Consider the following 19,590-nt stretch of genomic DNA (forward strand, 5'->3'; position numbering starts at 1 on the left):
ATGGCATAGCCTTGAACTCGTAGAGGCCGCTGGGGTGATGAAGGCGGTCTTTTCGCGATCTCTTTCGTCAACTTCTATTTGCCAATAGCCAGACTTGAAGTCCTAAGACGAGATGTATTTAGCGTTGCAGAGCCTATCCGACGCGTCGTCTATCCGTGGGAGGGGGTATATGTCCTTCATCGTGATCTTGTTCAGACGACGATAATCGACGCAGAAACGTAGGGTTCCATCCTTTTTTTTCACCAGGACAACAGGGGATGCCCACGGGCTTTTCGGCGGCTGGATGATGTCGTCGCGCAGCATTTTGTCGACTGGTTCTCTTGTAGCTTCACGTTCTCGCGGTGAAACTCAGTAAGGGCTCTGGCAGAGTGGTCGAGCGCACTCCTCGGTGATTATGCGATGCTTCGCGACTGGTGTTTGTCGAATCCTCGATGACGTCGAAAAGCAGCCTTTGTATCGTCAGAGCAGACTTCTGAGCTGCTGTTGCTTAATCACGGGGAGACTTGGATTAATGTCGTAGTCTGGTTCGGGAACCATGGTCGTCGGGGTAGATGCAGCGGAATCCGAGAGGACAAACACATTACCCGTTTCCAGAATTTCCTCGATGTACGCGATCGTCGTGCCCTTGTTGAGGTGCTTGAACTCCTGGCTGAAGTTTGTCAGCAACACTTCAGTTTTCCCTCCATGCAGTCGAGCGATCCCTCTTGCGACGCAAATTTCACGGTCTAGCAGTAGACGTTGGTCGCCTTCGATGACGCCTTCTACGTCAGCGGGTGTTTCTGTGCCGAGCGAAATAACAATGCTGGAGCGAGGCGGGATGCTCACTTGATCTTTGAGCACACTCAAGGCGTGGTGACTACGAGGGCTCTCCAGCGGTATCGCTTTATCTTCTGACAGCGTTATTGACTTCAACTTCAGGTCGATGATTGCGCCGTGTTGGTTCAGGAAGTCCATACCGAGAATGATGTCTCGTGAACACTGTTGGAGGATAACGAAGTGGCAGGGTAAGTCCGGTCATAAATGGTTATTCTTGCCGTGCAGATTCCAGTCGGCGTGATGAGGTGTCCTTCTGCGGTACGAATTAGAGGGCCTTCCCATGCAGTTTTCACTTTCTTCAACTGGGCAGCGATGTGGCCACTCATTACGGAGTAATCGGCCCCTGTGTCCACTAAGGCGGTAACTGCGTGGCCGTCAAGAAGCACGTCGAGGTCGGTGGTTCTTTGTATTGCATTGCAGTTAGGTCTTGGCGTCGGATCACGGCTGTGTCGTGTTGAACTGAAGTTGGAATGTCGCGTCATCAAGTCGTCTTTCGTAGGTGTAGTCTTGGCTTCCTGACTTCGTCGGGATGGAGGCGTGTTGTTATTATGTCGTCGAGATGGTCTCTTCATCGTCTTCGGCGGCGGCGGAGGATCTTCGTCAGTTCGACGAACAGCAACTGCGCCTCCATCGGTTGCTGCTTTTAGTTTTCCGGATATGGGCTCGCAGAGAGGCCCCGGGCTGGGCCGGTGTATGGTCAGCGCTGCGGCGACAGGTAGTGGCCTGGTGACTGTGAACAGGACGGTTGTCAAGGGCTCCAGTGAGTGGCGGCGAGGTAGTCAGCGATACTGCGAGGTCGTTCGCCAATCTGTGGTCGCGGCGTGTTAACAGCGAACCCTCGAAGTCCCATCTCCCGATATGGGCATCGGCGGTAGATGCGCCCGGCTTCTCCGCAGTGATAGCAAAGCGGACGGTGGTCGGGGGCGCGCCAAACGTCAGTCTTCCTTGGGATGCCGCGTGGGGTGGCGCGGGCTGGCGTGCTGGCGGCGGGGGTGGTGGTGGACGACAGAACTGTGTCGTTACTGGGCCCGGCCGTGGGCGCGGAGGGGGAACATGACGGCGCGCTACAGCGGCGTATGTCATTGCCTGCAGCTGATGCTGCGGCGATTCAGGGACTACTCCGAGTCGCTGTTGGAGCTCCTCAGGTACGGCGTCGGCAATCAAAGACACTTGAGGCTGTGATGACGGGAACAGCTTCTGTAGCTCCTCCCGCACGACCGCTCGGATAGTCTCGCGTAGGTTGTCGGTGGCCAGTGACTGAACTCCGGCGTAGCTTGTCGAGTTCGTGCGGCGGCTGAATTGCCGGTTCCGCATTTCCAGTGTCTTCTCGATGCAAGTGGCCTCGCAAGCAAACTCGTCGACAGTCTTCGGTGGGCTTCGTACGATTCCGGCGAAAAGTTCCTCCTTCACACCACGCATGAGAAGGCGGACTTTCTTCTCCTCGGGCATATCCGGGTCGGCGTGGCGGAACAGACGGTTCATTTCTTCCGTGAAGATGGCAACGCTCTCATTAGGTAGTTGCACTCGGGTGTCCAGCATGGCTTCGGCCCTTTCCTTGCGCACAACGCTTGTAAAGGTGCGCAGGAAGCCGCTACGGAACAGGTCCCATGTTGTCAAGGTAGACTCCCGGTTCTCAAACCACGTCCTGGCAGCGTCTTCCAATGCGAAGAAGACATGTCGCAGTTTGTCGTCGCTGTTCCAGCTGTTAAATGCAGCGACCCTCTCATACGTCTCAAGCCAGGTTTCCGGGTCCTCGAATGTTGAACCGCAGAACGTCGAAGGCTCCCTTGGGTGCTGCAGGACGACGGGGACGCTGGGGCTATTATTGGGGTTGCCTTGGCCACAATCTTCCTGGTCTTCTCAGGTAGAAGTCCGTGCTCCGGGGGCAGCTGTTGAAGACGGCGGCTTGCTCGATGGTCCGGGACTACGTTGGTGTTTTATTTGCGGTCCGGGCTTGGATCACGGCTTGTCGGGGGCGTCCGGTACATGAACGAAAAGCACCTCCACCAGATGTCATGTGGTGGTGACGTTGAAGAACACATTAGCAATATTGTGAAAGACAAAACTAACTTTTATTGGGTGAACCTGTGCCCACAAAAACAGGCTACACTTATAGCACAACGATAGCAGCAAACACTGTCGGCGATTGTCGAAAATCTGATCAACGGGTCAAGCGCGTCGGCTTTTATACATCAATCGTCGAATGTTCCAGACTAATCGTTGGGACCCATGTGCCTTCCACAAAGTTCTACATTATTCGCGTCAGGCGATAAAACCAGATAACATAAGGATTGGCGACAACAGACAGTGGATAGAAGCATCGATAACTTTCCAGAAACTTCGGATACGTGCAGGCGCATCCCGCGCTGTGCGATAACATTTGTTAGGAGGCGAAATGTGGTCGCCCGATAAAGATAAGTACACGTGTCAGTATTTAAATTATCCAAATAAAGAAAGGACAAGAACCGGAGGCGATTTCACAGTGAGCACATTTTATTTAATCCTGTGTGCCATCACAGCATGTGCTAAATGCGGAGCGAAACGCCTGCGTGCGTGGCAGCCAAATCGACATCTACTACACGTGAAGGCTCCGATAACCCGGATGACGCTTTAGTATCAGTGGGCTTTGTGTACCGCCGCACATGGTCGTGTGCTCAGTGTCGTTGGTGCTAGAGTGCGTCAATTGTGTGTCTCTGTGCCAATCGGACCATTTGCTTTGACAGTCTGCTAAGATGCCGCCTCCAGCCAAAAAGAGGAAATTTACGACACTTCAGGATAAGGCTGCAATTATTGCCCAAGCTGAAAAGGGCAGGAAGAAAATGGATAACCCCGAAGAATTTGGAATTGCGTGCAGTTCGATATCGACGATTCTGAAAAACAAGGCCTCCATTCTCGGCGCGCTTGGAAATGATGTGAGTGCGAAAAACAAAACGGTGAGCGCTGCGGCTTTTCCAGACGTTGACAAGGTGGTGTTTGCATGGTTTTGTGAAGAGCATGCCAACAAAGTGCCGCTGTCTGGCAGAGTTCTTCAGCAGGAAGCGCTGGACTTCGCATGCATTCTCGGGCACGCTGATTTTAAGGCTAGCCCTGGCTGGTTGAGCTGTTTCAAAGCCCGCCATGACATAGTGGCCGAAGTCATTTCCGGGGAGGCAGCAGCCGTCGACCCTTTGACAACGTCGTCGTGGCTGCTGACCAACAAAGAAGTATTGGACCAGTACAAGCCCTCGGACATTTACAACGCAGATGAGACGGCCTTATTCTACGAGATGCCGCCATCGAAGACCCTGGACTTAAAAGGCCAGAAATGCTGCGGGGGGAAACACAGCAATCGGCGTGTAACAATTTTGTTGTGCACCAACATGGACGGCACAGGTAAACGGCCACTGCTTGTAATCGGCAGAAGTAAGAAGCCCCGCTGCTTCAAGGGAAATCGTCGGCTGCCCGTACAGTACACCGTGAACCTGAAAGCATGGATGACCCGAGCCATATTTCGCAGCTGGCTCGAGGCCTTCGATACGGACATGCGGAAGGCAGGCAGATCGGTCTGCCTTTTTTTGGACAATTGCAGTGCCCATCATGTCGATGACGTGGAACTGGGAAACGTGCACTTGGTTTTTTTTCCACCGAACTGCACTTTCGTGATGCAGCCGCTTGATCAAGGTGTCATTCGTAGCGTCAAGTGCACCTACAAGGAGAGGCTGATTCAGCGTCTGCTGCTGAACCTCCAGTTGAAGCGTCCCACCGTGGTGGACATGTTCATGGCGCTTGAGATGATGGCCGTCACATGGGTTGCGACGTCGCCAGCCGTGATAGCTAATTGTTTTAACCATGCCGGCTTCATTGCCTCTCGGCTAGCATCATGCGCTGATCCAGTGGCATCGCAAGATGATACGCCTGAAGGTGCACTAGTTGACAGTGCTGACGGCGCAGTGCCGCCATCGCTGGCCCACGCATGGGATGAACTTTCTGCCGTGACAAATGGTGTTCCGGATGGCCTCAGCATCGATGAGTTCGTTCGTGTGGATGAAGGTGTTCTCGTCCATGAAGAGGTGACTGATGAGGTCATCATAAGTAGCGTTTGCCAAGGTGCCGACGACGCCGACGACCACCAGACACCAAATCAAGAGAGGACTGCGAACCCGTGGGATGTGTTGAATGCCTTCAACATAATTAGTTCATTTTTCGGTGAGCATGGTGACGACGTGGCAATGGACCACTTTTTGCAGTGCGAGTCGAGAGCAGTAAAATTGCTGCAAGGCAAGGCTCGGCAAAGTAAGCTGACTGACATTTGGCAATTGTTTTTTTTTTGTTTTTTGCAAGCCAATTCCCTTCCCTGTCTTTTCTGCCTCATTCTTGCGCTAACGAAATTGCCGCAAAAGCGAAGTGTTTTGCTTTTCCCGGTGATTTCGTTATTGCGGGTTTCAACTGTATGCGTAACGCAAATGGCGTGGAACTTTATGGAAGGTGTGCGGGTCCCAGCGATTATTCTGGACATTCGATGACTTATCTATAACAGCCGACGCGCTTGACCCGTTGATCAGATTTTCAACAAGCCGACTGTGTTCGCCGCTCTCGTTCTGCTTTAAGTGTATGTTTTGTGGGCACAGGTTTGCCCAATAAAAGCTAGTTCTGTCTTTCACAGTATTGCTACTGTATTCTTTAACGTCACTATCACATGACACTACGTATATTGGTTCTAACAATGAGTTGTGTTCAGATTATTAACTTGTGCATTACGGCTATGAGAAAAAAAAAGTATATAATGAATGTTATTCACCGCATATCGGATATAACGATCGAAATTCTGCCTTTTCGGCGGCGTTTTTCATGCAGAATAGTCATGAAATTTGTGTTGCTCAGTTCCCCTTAACCGAGAGGGGGCCTACAAAAGTTTGCATCTGCCGCCATTACCGCACAGTGCGTCCTGCTAGCGAAAGCCATGGAGAGCATCACAAGTTGGTGCAGCGTCCCACAATATGGCGCCAGCTGCTTCGCGTCCGCTTCGCCAACAAGCATCCAGAGAAAAAAAAGAAGCGAGAAGCAGAAGCAAACCACGCCTTCGCCTCCTTTCTACTATCTCCCTCTCTTCCTTACCGAGCGTGGAAATGCGCTGCGGAAGCAGCGGTTCGTGTGCCAACACAGTGCAAAGCTGTGACGCTTGGGACGAAGTTATAAATTTTGCAAGACTCGCGAAGTCGATGATATCGACAATTCTGAAAAACCCGAGCACCACGATCATGAAGGCTAGAACCATTGATCATGTCGCCGATCAACGAAAACGGCGGGATTTGCGTGCCAAGGTGAAACACCCCACGTGTGAAACCAACACAGTGGCAGCTGCTGACATTACCGAACTCTGGGAGCACGTCACTACTGGCGATAAAATAGGCGGTGCTTCGATGGAGGAGTTTCTGTGTGCAGATAGCACTCCCTCGTTCTGCAAAGAATCTCCGAGGGGGCGATTGTTCTCATGACACAGACGGCGGCGTGGTGCAACAGGAGCGACAACAGCAGCAGCAATGACAATGAGATTGACAGTGGCCCACCTTTGACAGTGACCCCAACGTTCACGCAAAGTGCACCGTCGTCGATAGAGTCGCTCACTGATTTCATGCACGCTAAACTATAGCCACCAGTGTTCGCACAGCCACTGGAGACGATGCACACCGCGGTTGTGAACCTGAAACTTCTACGAAAGCAAGCGCAGATTTCTGACTATTTCAGCCCGCTTAATGCTTGACACGCTGTTTAGAGGTATGAATAAAGGTTTCATTTTTCAGAGCCTTCTTCCTACGTCAATTGTTTATCGTAAGTGGCAAATTTGGTTTCGGAGCTACGCAGGTACGTTTAACAGCTCTTTTCTTTAACGGCAGTCCAGATATAGCTATAATTGGTTATAATGATCGGATTTTTCGTTATTGTTGATATCGCTATAAGTGGACTGTGCTGTATTGTTAAAACTGGTGTCATTATAAGTGGCTTTGACTGTATAGAGCATGTTACCTGGCTTCCAACCCACTGAGGCATACAACTCTGAGTGGACAAGAATAAAGTTCTAGTGCCGTACCTGCACACTGCTTCACATTTCTAGTGTAATTAGAAGAATTAATAAAGTTGAAGTTGATAGCAGTCTCCAGTGCAATCAGTGAAGCATTCTTTTTCTTTTGGCAGAATGACCTTATGACCTTAGGGTTGAATTATTTTGAAAAAAACTTTCCCAGTGGTCAAATTACTTTATTGTGGATATTGAATGTACAAAATGTATAAAGTTGGGAATAAATGCTAAAAAATAATTAGGAACAGTATTTTGTTATCAGCATCACTCAGAACTGCAAAATGTTCAATAGTATTTCCGAGCGTGGTACTCCTTGAAACACGGGTCTACGCACAGCGCCTTATCGCAGTCTGCAAACCTAAAAAGCGTGTTTGTTCTCTTGGAGCAAGGAGTTGTGTTGGCGTACACATGACATCTCTGCGTGCGGCTGCCTTGGGCAGAGGTCTGATGCACCCTCTTGCATAACCGCGTTGCCGCAGAGACCGAGAATACCTCGTGAGCAGTGACAATCAAGATAGAAATCAACTTCCGCCGCCCCTGCGAGAGCTTGCCGACAAAGAGAAAAACTACGTTTCGCACGCCTCCGTTGCGATCACGCGGCGGAACCAAAACCGCGAAAGCGCGTTGCCACTGAGAGCGAGAATACCTCGCAAACGGCGCTGATAAACAAGCTAAGAGCAGCGCCAATCAAGATAGAAATCAAGTTCCACCGCCCTGCATGAGAGTGCCGACAAAGAAAGTGACGTTTCGCACGCCTCCGTTGCGATCACGCGGCGAAACCGAAACCGCCAAAGGGGCGTTGCCGCAGTCTGAGCAACGCGCTGAAGCTAGCAATCAGTTCTGTTTATCTCCCCAAGAAGGTAGCACAAATTTGAAACACTTCTTGTAAGTGCTAAGAGGTGGCAGCACCTCTCGGTGAGCACGCATCGTCATTATAGCGCGAAATTTCATACGGAGGGTTGGAACCATACCCGTACGGCAAAGACCTTCCGGGACAGAAAACCGCCGCCGTATATGTACTGCAAAAACCTTCAAAGGGTTAATAGCAGTCAAGAAGATAGTCTCATCCTTCCCAATTGATACTAACCCTAGGATAGAAATAACTTGAACAGCAGGCGTAAAATATTCTAATAAATTACTTCTAGGATCCATGTTATCACCCACCAGATGCCGATTCTCCTTTGGCTAGGGAACAACATAATAACATAGCACACGCTACATAATTCTGTCCAGCCGATGTATTACTATATCTTTTTGGCAACTTCAATAATCCTCTCAATAATTGGTCTGCTATGTTTACTATGTGTCGTGCCTCAGCAGATTTTCTGGTGTAATGGCTAATAACGTTCGGCTGCAACTTATCACAAGTTGTCCAAAGCACTCGTGGTATTAACATATCGGACTTTGTTTACCTGACTGCACTGGTCACTGCTAGACTGCTTTCTTACATAGAAGCCTTTAGTGACCATAAACTCATTAACTTCACAATTAACCTGTCAACATTTCCTGGTGCAACAGCTAATAATACTTGACTGCAACTTATCACCAGTTTTTGTCCAAAGCACTCATGGTACTAACATATCGGACTTGGTTTGAATAACTGCACCGGACACTACTGGACCAGTTCTTTACATAGAATGCCTTAGTAACAATAAACTAATTAACTTCATAATCAACATACTGTTGACATTTTCTGGTACAATAGCTAAAACTAGCCGGGATTATAACCGAGTCAATTACAACAGAACAAACACCAAATTAGAAGTTTTCTTCAATTAACTTTTTCTACTGTTGTTTGCTTCGCGGTCCGTGACTTAGAACTGGACACATTTTAAACGCAAAATATTAGAGTTAGCTGACAAGTATCTGCCATTAATCTCTATAGCAAATGATAAAAGTAGCCCTTGGTTTACTAAACAACTTAAATTACTACGAAATAAAAAGAAACGCTTGTACAATACTGCATGACGTAATAGAGTCGAATCTTGTTAATTCAAACACGCTTAATTCGAACTGAGGCTGTGGTCCCGCCAAAGTTATGTGTATTCCAATGGGCAAAAACAGCCAGTAATTCGAACGCGCAAGTATTTGCAAGATGAGTTCATGAGAGTGGCTTGTTGGGCTAGTTGGTACATGATTATACAAGGAGGATGCCAGCAAACTTGAGAGTACAAAAAATCGAGAGGCAGACATAGACAAAGAGACAGGAAGGTGGCTGGTTAAGGAAGATGGTTAGTTTGAACACACCACACTCCGACAATGCTCTCAGCAGCGTGCCAAATAATGTGGCAGCGCCTTCAAACAGCATAGCTCTGACCCCGCCATAGAGGAAGGCTTAGGAGAAACCCCTCAATGCCTCGCGCCAAAAAGAAAAGGCAAAATTTCACCCTCTCTCAAACGGCAAGGTCGCCAATTCTGCGTCGTGCCGTAATGCCCCAGCTATACTAACAGCAAAATGCGCACCGCAGGAGAGATCGGAGCCACTTTTTCCAGGCTCGACGCGGCAGCAAGTGAGCCATGAGCCGAGACTAATGAGAGTGGCCCCTACAGTGACGTATGCATGAGAAACTGATACCATGCAGACCCGCCCGACAGCTCTATTCGTACTCGCGTCTGGTTCAGCCGGACCGCTTGTTTCGCACTATCGTCTGCTCGCGTCAACTCTCGCTCATGCTTATATTGGTTGGCTTGGTTGGCCTCATTATGCATATAAACAATGGAGAGGTTGTCCAAGACAGTGCGCCATATCTGATTCTGTATGACAAGAAAGAGCCTGAATACAAGGACGCGAAGGTGACGCTCAGTACCTCATTCTCTTGTATTCTGAATGCGGTGACGACGCAAGGGAGCACACCAACGCGTTTATGATCAGCAGCAACTACTTCATCATCTTGATAAGACATGACTCACGTTAAAAATACTTGTACGAGCATCGGACTTTCGATCTTCCGCAGCGAGTGCTGACTGCGTAGACGCTTGCAGCGGTGAAACTGTGCTGTCGGCTGTCAGGAGGATCATGTGTGCCAGAAAAACACTGACTCTAAAGTCTGGGAGGATGGAGGTTGAGACAGCTTTCATCCTTTTCTCACGTTCTGTGCCAAAGCACAACCTCCGTTACACAACGCTCGTGTCTGACAGAGATAGTGCCACCTTCTCTGCCCTTGTGCAAAAAAAATGTTTATGGACTGGTGCCCATTTCGAAAGAGGAATGTCTGAACCACGTCCAGAAGAGGATGGGGACAGCACTGTGCAAGCTTGTGCAGAAAAGTAACAAGGCTTTAGGAGGGAATGAGTAAAGGCAAGGCGCAAAAGACAAGGACTGAAGGACACAAACGACAGGACCGGCGCCATCAGTCCTTGTCTTTTGCGCCTTGCCTTTACTCATTCAAGCATGAACCAACCGGCACAAGCAAGAGCTTTACTTCAGGATGGAAGGGCTGGCTGACAAAGGCCCTCATCGACAAGTTGACCGACTATTAGGGCTGGGCCTTATGGAACAATACCAATGATGTGGCTGCAATGCGGCGTACAGTGATGGCATCGTACTACCGCGTGATGTCGACGGACGAGGATCCTCGCCAAGGCTTGTGCCCTGAGGGTGACGACTCGTGGCGTCGTCATACTGCCAGCAAGAGCGACGGTGTGCCACCTCCGAAGCATTGGTACAATCTTCCAGGCTATGTTGCAGAAGCACTGCTACCTGTTTATGAGCGCCTATCATAGGCTTCTGTTCTGCAATGCTGCCTGGGAGCAAAGACTCGGAATGTATCAGAATCATTTCACTCTGTGCTATGGCCCGTGATGCCCAAAGAGCAGCATGCGTCACTGATTGCCATGGAGACAGCACTGCATGGGGCAGTTTTCAGATATAATGCTGGCTGCCACAGGTCCACCCAAGAGCTATGTTCATCAGCGGGGCTAACACCTGGCCACCTGGCCATTCAACGGGCAGCCGAATAGATTCACTGCGCTTGAAAAAGACCAAGAAGCGATCGCAAGAGGAAACGGAAAGGCGGCAAAAGAAGAGAGTGCCTAAGGACATCTTCAGTTACGCTGCAGGGTCACTTTAGACGAATATATGTGCTCAAAACTTCAAAGCTCATTTTCTCAAAATGACTTTTTTGGCTGGTGAGGCTGCTTGTTCCAGCCATATCTCTGTAACCGCTCACTCAGATTTGCTGAAGTTTTTTTTTTATTTATTGTATATCTGAATAAATTTCTGAGGGTAAGCCAAGCCCATTTTTTTATATGTTGTGTCTGATTTGTGATATTTAATCAAAATTTGATTGATAAAATCGTAATCACCAGCACTAAATTCATCATCAGCAGCAGCAGCACCAGCCTGGTTACACCCACTGCAGGGCAAAGGCCTCTCCCATAGTTCTCCAACAACCCCGGTCATGTACTAATTGTGGCCATGTCGTCCCTGCAAACTTCTTAATCTCATCCGCCCACCTAACTTTCTGCCGCCCCTTGCTACGCTTCCCTTCCCTTGAAATCCAGTCTGTAACCCTTAATGACCATCGGTTATCTTCCCTCCTCATTACATGTCCTGCCCATGCCCGTCTCTTTTTCCTGATTTCAACTAAGACGTCCTTAAGTCACGTTTGTTCCCTCACCCAATCTGCTCTTTTCTTATCCCATAATGTTACACCCATCATTCTTCTTTTCATAGCTCATTGCGTCGTCCTCAATTTAAGTAGAACCCTTTTCGTAAGCCTACAGGTTTCTGTCCCGTAGGTGAGTACTGGTAAGACACAACTATTATACACTTTGGTCAATTATTATTATTATTATTAGTATTATACAATTCGGTCTGCTAAAATTTTTCAGCGAGGAAATTTAAAAAAAGGGCGCTGTCTTGCCCTGAGGTATCCATCTGGGAATTATCATAGTGAATTTCATAGTTGCAGCACCTTTTGAAAATTCTCCAGGCCTGGAATGCGAAAATCATGTGCACCATTCTGACATATTGCTGTAACTTGAGAACCAGTGAACATAACTGCATTAAATTTTGTAGTTCTGATGCTTTTGCTATGAGCCTAAACGAAAATTTTGAATAGACATTCATTTCCAACAGACTGGTGGAGGCAGGAAAAGAAAGCTGCAAGTGCAGCTTGAAAAAACACCCTGCCCCCTATGAGCAAAAGACATGGGCAGCGCTGAGCTGCTGTGTGTTTTTGACAATACAAAAATACACAGTTCTGCAAGAATGCATGAAAAGCACTAAGTGAAAAGTGAGTAGTTGTGCATAGAGAAATTACACAACCTTTCACACATCACAGAAGCAGTGTGTGTGTGTGTGTGTGTGTGTGCGTGCGCGCGCACGCGTGTGTGTGTGTGCATGCGTGTGTGTAAGCAAGAAGCTCTACACTCAACTAATCTGCACTCCTGACATAGCTGACCATATAAACATGAATATTAGTCCTGCTCATTAACCCTTTGAGGGACAATGATGTTAACACGTTTTTGTAAATGTTGAAAATGTTTTACAATTGGTTAGAGCAATATTAGCTCTTTGTTTGGCTGGTTAAACTCTGCACCAAGGGGTGGCTGGACTGTGGAGACCGATCAGGCAGCTCACATACGTCTATGCTAAGGTTCCTTCATCAGCTTGAGTTTGTGCCTCCAATGTTCTGTGGAAACGCCCAGCTCGCCCGCCTGTGGTTACCGGAATACCTGACAAGTTCGGCGCTGCGACAGAATGCTCTCAACGCACGCTGCTTCGATAGCTCTCGCTTGGGGTCGACTGCCAAGCAGCTGGTGGAGAGTTTGGAGAGGCTTCGTGCACTCACATCTAGAGAACCATAAGTCGACGACATGACGTGCCATCATGACGCAGAGCCAGTGAAGGCGGAGCTTAGCCCCGACTACTCAGCGAGCAAGTTGGAGAAAATGCATTACTATGGAGGAGGGTAACTTGTAATCGTCCGTAGCTCTCTTAATATGAGACGTTTCACACAAATTGTGGTGCGAATGATTAACTTTAGCTGAACCCTACGCATCTACAAAATTTATCCAAACCGTTTCAGGGGCCCTTTAACAAGGGATAGATCGTTTTTCCTGTTCATGTGATACAACTCTGCAAAAGTCGACGCCTATAAATTAAGATATGTCAACAACAAAAAAGTTGGTATCCGAGCGTAGCCTCCCTCCTCAATGTAACCACCTGTGGTCTATTTAATTTAAAATGTGGCAGGGGGAATTCCCTGCACCCAAAGTGCTTAGTGATCTCGTTGCAGGTTAACAGCTGGTCCCTGAACTCAGGAGCGGGAGATCCAGCCCCTTCAGCGAATACACGGCACACTAATCCTCATGCCTCCCCCCCCGTGCACCGGGAACCAAGTAACTGCATGCGAAGTGATATCCCTACCCTGCACCAGTCTGCTAGCCAGTTCCACAACAAGTCCCCTTGAGAAGGCTTTAATCGCTAATCGCGAGTCACTGAACACCAAAACTCTTCTTGAATCAATTAGTGCTAGAGCAATAGCCACCTGCTCGGCTACCCCTGGATCTTTGGTATAAATGGAAGCAGCATTTCTAACGCTCCCTTTGCCATCTACCACCACCACCAAATAAGCACCTTTCCCATAATTCCATGCAGCATCAACAAATGCAAACTCCTCCTGATCCTTTGCCTCTCACAACAAAGCCCTAGCTCTCGCGAGGTCATTCCCCTTTTCAAATCTGGTGACAGGCACTCACCTGGTAATTAATAATCTATTTCACTAACATGGGTATGCTGCAAACTACTTGAGCATGTTATGGCCTCTCGTATCTACTCTCACCTTCAATCCAATAACGTTTTCTTCTTTAATCAGCATGGTTTCAGGAAAGGCTCATCATGTGACACGCAGTTATCTGAATTCACAACTGACCTTCACTTTAACATGAACAGTAATGACCAAACTGACTGCCTCTTTTTTGATTTCTCTAAAGCTTTCGACATTGTACCTCACTGCAGTTTGATTTCCAAGTTCTCTGCCCTTTGATAGATTCATTAACACTATCTTGGCTTCGTAACTTCCTGTCTATGCATCAGCAATTAACAGTAGTGAATAACCTTTTATTTAACCTTGATGACATCATGTCCGGTGTCCCTCAAGGCAGTGCTAACGACTACATTGTCTACCACACTAGTAATTGTTTCAATGACCATTCTATACTCTAAAATGACCTTGATCTTACTTATAGTTGGTGCAAAACATGGCAGATGTCCATTAAGCCACTAAATGCAAGTTAATTTAATTTACCTGATAATGCCCTAACTCAGTGTTTCACTATTCAATTAATACCATTATTTGCAATACCTCATCGTACAAATGTCTTGGCATCCACTTTGCACCTGATCTTTCCTGGGCTACACATATAGCAGCCCTAAAGTTTCTAAGGTCCTGTGCTACCTGTGTAGAAACTTGCATAACACACCTTCTAACATACAGAAATTAGCATATCTAACATATTGTAGCACTCTTCAATGAGGCACACTAAACAAACTGATTTAGTGAACCAAGCAGAAAGCAAAAATGGCTGCCTCAAGGAGCAGCGTGCACGCTTCGAAAGATTGCAGATCTAGCGATTCTGCTGCATTTGCAGCTGGTCATATCGAGCAGTAGCAAGTCTGAGGATGCGGTCTTTTCGTCAGACTGACTCTCAGAGCGACGACGAGGTAAGCCAGCCCAGAACATCGGCGGCCGCAGCTCAGCACACTAAACTATAGTGCTTGCGCTTGAATTGTTGTAGTGGAACACATGTTCAAAGAAAAATTTTGATTTTTTCGGACATAGTGCCTATGAGACAGCAATACATTTTGTACATCTTGATTCCTTTTTACATTTTTTTCTTATATATACATGTCTTCACAAAGTTTGTTCAATTTTATCCCACAATCTTGATTCTGGCAATTTATATCTTTTTTATGACATACATCTCATTAATAAACCTTTTATGCGTGAAAAGTGCATTCATTGTGCTTTTTGTTTATGTATTACATGAAATATTGAGTGCAGTAGTTCCTTAAAAAAAAAATCTGGCGTAACCTACAAAAAGCACCTATTTTCTCCATGGTAGAGAAAGAATTAATAACACTGTATAATGCTGTTCCACTGTATTGTTTGTAGACTTTGTTTTGTGACCTTTTCATTTGGTGCTACAATTTTTTGTTAATATTTTTATTGCAAGGAAATGCACGCCACGAGAGAAGGTACACAGGACACAGCACTTTGCACTAAGAATATTAACATGCAATACCAACTCGCCCACCAGTTCGTTTTGTCTTACAATTTTTTGTTCTGTACAAACTGTTACACCCATACTCAATGCCCGTCAGTGGGCCTACAAGGCATTATGAATAAAGAAAATAAATAAATACATTATGTATGATTGACCGTGTAACACTGCTGCATTCCAGCAAAGCTGACCTTTAGGAACCGGCACTATGCAACACTTTATACTCTCGCCGCACTCTCTCCGCTTTGAAGCCATCCGCGGAGGACGAAGATGGAGTCAGTGCCATTGCTGACCGCGGTGAATACTTTAAATTAAAAACACAGCAACAAATAGCAGGAAGCTTGATAGTGAACATTGAAGCAGCTAGGCACAGGGACTGCATAAAACTACTATGGCTTCCAGCAGATCAGCATGCGAGGGCGCTGGTTCAAGGCTCAGATTATCAAAAAGGCAGAGGCTTCAATTAATGTCATTTTGAAATCTGCGGTCATGGCAAGAAAGCAAAGTTTTCAGCATTATATATTTCAGATGCCCTTATACAGTGGCTCTATAAGGTATGTGGCGGTGCCACGGAGGCATTTGAATAATCAGGCAGGTCAGAAAAATCGGTCGACTGTATTTAGATCACTTAACAGGTTAAGTCCGCTTACCGTACCAACATCGCAATGAGGTCATTTAGGAGGTGATTTGGTACGTGGGCAAATCAGAAAGCCCTAGCCCCTATTTCTTATTAGCCAAAATAAGGTACTTACAGGTAACTACAAATATACATACTATTCTATATACTTTACACTATTTTTCGACATAGTCTCCACACCGGTTCAGACCATTCGTCCCATTGCAGCACTAAATTTGAGATGCCCCTGTGGTGGAATTCGTCGGGCTGACTGTGGAACTACCATCGAACTACCATCTTGGCTTCATCGTTGCACGTGAATGGCGTCGCACTTCTCAAAGCAAGACACCTTTCCCCATACGTGGGCTGCATTTCCCCATTGATTTCGATGGGCATTCATCCCTAGCTCCATAGAGAACGAATTTTACTTCGACGTAATAGTTCTGCGGATGTCTCTACGTTAAGGTGGATGTCTCATTTTCCCTTTATTAATTACTTCTCTCCACCTTGCGGGTTCTGCTGAACTATTATGTCAAACTCTTGCCTTTGCTTCTGAGTTGTTGATAAATTCGACTTCGCCTGCCATCTGCTAGCTGCTTGGTTAGCTCAGGTAGTAGAGTGGCTGCAACGGAAAGGCAGTGGTCCCGGGTTTGAGTCTCGGACCAGGACGAATTTTTCTTGAACTGTGAAGCTTTCCTTTCAAGAAACCCGTATGGGTTTCCTTTGTAGCACTTAGCTACGTTTAGGTGGATGTCTCATTTTCCCTTTATTAATGAATTCCACTTCGTTGCTTGTACGCCATATATGTTTAAAGCACAGCCGTCATCTCAAACAACCGACAGCAGTGCCGCGCCGCGAAGCTACCGGCAGATAAGGTCAGGCCGATCCAAGAAAAGTCCACCGCTGGGAACGAATATGTTCACTCCGCAGTTACAGATGTAATTTGGCTAAAAAAAAAAAAATATAGGGGCAAAGACTTTCTGATTCAACCTTCTAAATTTAACTTCAATGTGGTAAACAGGGGCACTATTCTGGACATTTAAAGTTTTGCCATATCATAAAACTCCCCATCTTGTCAAGCTCTATTCAGACCACGGGACTGCGGCTACAGCCTCTCTAACAATATGGCGGAATTTGATGGTGTCCAGAATAGAGTAATTCAGGCCTAATGAGCGTCCTTGTAGCATTGGTAGCACGACAGTCGACCCGCCCTCAGAGCAATGCTACCATTGGAGAGCACCGCTCAGGTTTGGGGGGCCAGGCCAGTGCCGTAGTACTGAGAGAGAGATGCGTACCGCTTGGCGCGCTCCAGGTCATCGTTGGACTGCTCCAGCTCACGGATGTAGCTGTGCATCTCCTCCCGGGAGGCAGTGACCTCCTCCAGCTGAGCCTGCAAGTCGTGCACCTGCCGTGCACCCTCCTGCTTACTCTGTTGAAGCTTCTCCTGCACACAAGCCACACCAAGATCAGAAGACAACTCTTCTACATATCATATCCCAGCAATGACCCCACACACAAAACCCAGAAGGCTGACCGTCGTTTGCTGCCCTTTTTGAGAGCTGCTGAGGCACTGTTTAACCCAGCTCATGATGGGCAAGTGCCACTTTTTTGGCTTATGACAAGCTTACCTCATCCATCAAGGGTATTTTATCACTTCATTTTCTGAATGGCTCTTGACAAAAAGAGGCCATCAAAAAGTGCTTTGTTTTCACAATAAAGACGGCAATAGCTTTGCTACCGTATGAGCTTTTATTAATAATTTTCATGCTAGATGGCCACTGGTGATCTCTACGCAGACACACTGTTTTGTAATGTGGAGACACACTCATATTTCTGCGCACCCTCCGTCTTCTTATCATCCGGCCCAGCATAACACAGCTGCATGCTGGACTGCGTGGCTGATAAAACATAGTGCCACCGCCGCGTCACCCGAGGTATGCGTCACCGACGGTGGCTATAAAAACAGGCTGCCCGGCTGAGAAGGACCGCTGTATACCTTCCGCTACTGGGACGAACAAAGCGTTGGTATGCCCGTCCGCTGCCATCGTTAGTCGAATAAAGAGTCGTTACGTTTTTATGTTGGGATTCGTCCTTCGGCAGACACGACATCCCACAGTAGTCTGCTACCTATATTGACATCCTATTTCTTACTCACCATTTTTTTCGTTAAATGAAGGTGTGGGACATGAAGTCCCAGAAAGAATACTGGCAAGCCTCAGAGAACCCTAAATAATTTATTATAATAGCTTCTTTCCCACAACCACTTCCTAGGAGATGACTACTGTGTCACGACATCATGATGCAGAAAGTGGTCATGTTGGAGAAAGACACTGCAATGTTTTGGCACTTAGCAGTGTGTCCCATGGGCTCGTTGGTTCATCTTTAGACTAAATACAGGAACAGTGCAACACAGGACGAGTGAGTAAAGAGCACTGGACAAAGTGCTGACTGGTTACCAAATGCTTTACTTGCAGAAGCAGCATACAAAGACAACATTGAATGTGACAAAAAGAACAGAAAATGAAGGATAAAAATGATAAGCGTCAGCCGCAGAGATAATCCAGTTCTTTTGTTGAGAGCGTGAGGGATGCAGAAACTGACGCACGTGTTACCACTTTTTAATATGCAAAATGCCTCCGATATACCGCGCACGCTTTTCACTATATCTGCCAATTATTTCGCACTTCTTAAAGATCAGGTTGCAACCACACGTGTTACAGTGGGCAGCCAGATGACTGTACGGATTTCCTTTTAGTGAAGCGGCATGCTCGCGCAGGCGATCATTAACGCACCTCCCCGTTTGCCCGATATAGCAATGTTTACAATCAAACTGGATCAACAAAAGAACTGGATTATCTTCTTGGCTGACGCTTATCCTTTTATGATTTTTTTCCCGTTCTTTATGTCACATTCAATGATGTCTTTATATTGACACGTGTACTTATCTTTATCGGGCGACCACGTTTCGCCGCTTAACAACTGTAATCGCACAGCGCGGGACGCGCCTGCATGTATCCGAAGTTTCTGGAAAGTTATCGATGCTTCTACCCGGCTGTCTGTTGTTGCCGAACCTTGTGTTATCTGATTTAATCGCGTAACGCGAATGGTGTAGAACTTTGTGGAAGGCACGCGGGTCCGAACGATTAGTCTGGAGCATTCAACGACTGCTCTATAAAAGCCGACGCGCTTGACCCGCTGATCAGATTTTCGACGATCGCCGAGCGTGTTCGCCGCTATCGTTGTGCTATAAGTGTAGCCTGTTTTGTGGGCACAGGTTCGCCCAATAAAAGTTAGCTTTGTCGTTCACAGTATTGCTACTGTGTTATTCAACGTCACCACCACATGACATCTGGTGGAGGTGCTTTTGGTTCATGTACCGGACGCCCCCGACAAGCCGTGATCCAAGCCCGGAATGCCAAGACAACACCTACGTATCCCCGGACCATCGAGCAAGCCGCCGTCTTCAACAACTGCCCCCGGAGCACGGACTTTTGCCTGAGACGACCAGGCAGATGGCCACCAAGTCCACCCCAATGGCAGCCCCAGCGTCACCCGTCGTGCTGCAGCAGCCCAGGGAGCCTCCGACGTTCCACGGTTCAACTTTTGAGGACCCGGAAAGCTGGCTTGAGACGTACGAGAGAGTTGCTACCTTTAACAACTGGAACAGCGACGACAAACTGCGATATGTCTTCTTCGCTTTGGAAGACGCGGCCAGGACGTGGTTCGAGAACCGAGAAGCCACCTTAACGACCTGGGAACTTTTCCGAAGCGGCTTCCTGCAGACATTCGCAAGCGTCGTACGCCGAGAACGAGCCCAAGCACTATTAGAAACCCGGGTGCAGCTACCTAATGAGACGACCGCGATCTACACGGA

The 19,590-nt window shown here is 47.6% G+C and overlaps 1 protein-coding gene across 7 annotated transcripts in view; it reads right to left on the minus strand.

The window, feature by feature from the left end:
- Positions 1-19,590, minus strand: part of LOC142590689 (nuclear distribution protein nudE-like 1) — a 400,224-nt gene that overhangs the window by 258,564 nt on the left and 122,070 nt on the right. For all 7 annotated transcript variants that reach the window (XM_075703108.1, XM_075703106.1, XM_075703107.1 and 4 more), the window contains exon 4: positions 17,012-17,160. In XM_075703108.1, the coding sequence (XP_075559223.1) occupies positions 17,012-17,160 (149 nt within the window). The remainder of the gene's footprint in view (positions 1-17,011; positions 17,161-19,590) is intronic.

This window comes from Dermacentor variabilis, chromosome 8 (genome assembly GCF_050947875.1).
Source record: "Dermacentor variabilis isolate Ectoservices chromosome 8, ASM5094787v1, whole genome shotgun sequence".
NCBI classification, from domain to species: Eukaryota; Metazoa; Arthropoda; class Arachnida; order Ixodida; family Ixodidae; genus Dermacentor; species Dermacentor variabilis.